A 1,364-nucleotide genomic window follows, 5' to 3' on the forward strand; every position below is an offset into this window, starting at 1 on the left:
TCACACTGGGCCTGGTTCTGGTGGAGGTTTCTAACAGTTCAAAGCGAGTTTTTCCTCTCCACTGTCGCTACAAGCATGCTTAGTGTGAGGGATTGCTGAAGAGTCAATGAGTCGATGCAATCAGCTGGTTTGAGATGACATGTGTTGTGAAAACAAATTTGATGAAGCTTAACACACCTTGCTGAAGGCCAGAGTCGTCTGCTGGCTGAGAGGAAGTGGGAACGGAGTTATTGCTGGGAGACTCCTCAGAGAGCGGGGAGGACAGGGAGCCAACGGGGCTGCCGGGAGAAGGCCTGATTTCAGCCGTCTTGGTTGTAGCTGTGATGGGGAGATGGGGCATCCGCAACGTGACAGGAGCTGCATGTTCAACAAGGCCGTCTGTGGGGGGGAGGATCTTTCCATGCAGAGATACGGAACGTTCCTCTGCAAGAATAATCATTCTAGGTTTAGATCAGACTCTGAGCAAGTTGAATCTAAGATCAAATGGGAGATTTAGGTACCTGTAGCAGCAGCAGGCCCAGGCTCCAGTCCAGGGTGCATCGGGGCCGGGTCCACTTCTATCGGCTCCTCCCGCTCGATGCTCTGGAACAAAGGCTAGGTTAGTGGCGATCTCCGGTACTACTGCCCTCTAGAGGGAAACAAGCAATCCAACATGGCGGCGCCCCTAGCATTCAGGAAGTTTGCGAGAGTCAGGTGAAGAAGGCAGCCTTTGGTGAATTTACTCAACAGAGTCGGCTTTTGGGAAGTGGATACGACAAACGATAGTCTGATCAGGGCTTCCAGACGCAGGAAACAACAACAGACATTGAGGATCATCACACTGCTAAGCAGAATCATCACTGGAAATCGTGTCACACAGTAGGGAAGCTAGGATTTTTATGAATGTCGGAAATTATGTGATTACGGAGGCTGATTGTAAGGGATGACACGGTCTGCTCATGTGCTCTTTGTTATCTGAGAATCGAGCGAGAACTGAACCGTGTCGAGCCCTACTGATGAACTAGTACCAGTTCAGCGCAGTTCGGTTGTGTCTGGCACAGTCCGGTACAGTTCTGCATGCCATTTACACTCAACAGTTATCTTGGTTACCGTGATCAGACCGATCTTGGCACGATTTCAAAAGGGTAGTGGAAATGGGGCTTTAAGCAGCTGTTCATTGCATTAAAGTTGTTCAACATATGCATTTCCTGATTCTCCCGAGTGGTGCTCGACTTTACATGAGGGAACAAAGTGAATGCGATTGGTCGATTATCAAGGTGGCGGAAGGTTTGCAACAAGTTTGGTTGTTGCCAGTTTGTCGGAAGCATCTTGCTAACCAGTTAGCATCTTAGTGCTAGCAGGTTCCCAATGGGAAATTCCATTGG

General features: G+C 49.4%; 1 protein-coding gene across 1 annotated transcript in view; it reads right to left on the minus strand.

The window, feature by feature from the left end:
• LOC107094336 (smoothelin-like protein 2) overlaps window positions 1-1,364 on the minus strand; it is a 28,710-nt gene that overhangs the window by 9,105 nt on the left and 18,241 nt on the right. The window contains exons 3-4 of the mRNA XM_015389890.1: window positions 501-582; window positions 113-423 (exon numbers count right to left, since the gene is read on the minus strand). Of these exons, the coding sequence (XP_015245376.1) occupies window positions 113-423; window positions 501-582 (393 nt within the window). The remainder of the gene's footprint in view (window positions 1-112; window positions 424-500; window positions 583-1,364) is intronic.

The sequence above is a fragment of the Cyprinodon variegatus genome, unplaced genomic scaffold (genome assembly GCF_000732505.1).
Source record: "Cyprinodon variegatus isolate N-32 unplaced genomic scaffold, C_variegatus-1.0 Scaffold479, whole genome shotgun sequence".
NCBI lineage: Eukaryota > Metazoa > Chordata > Actinopteri > Cyprinodontiformes > Cyprinodontidae > Cyprinodon > Cyprinodon variegatus.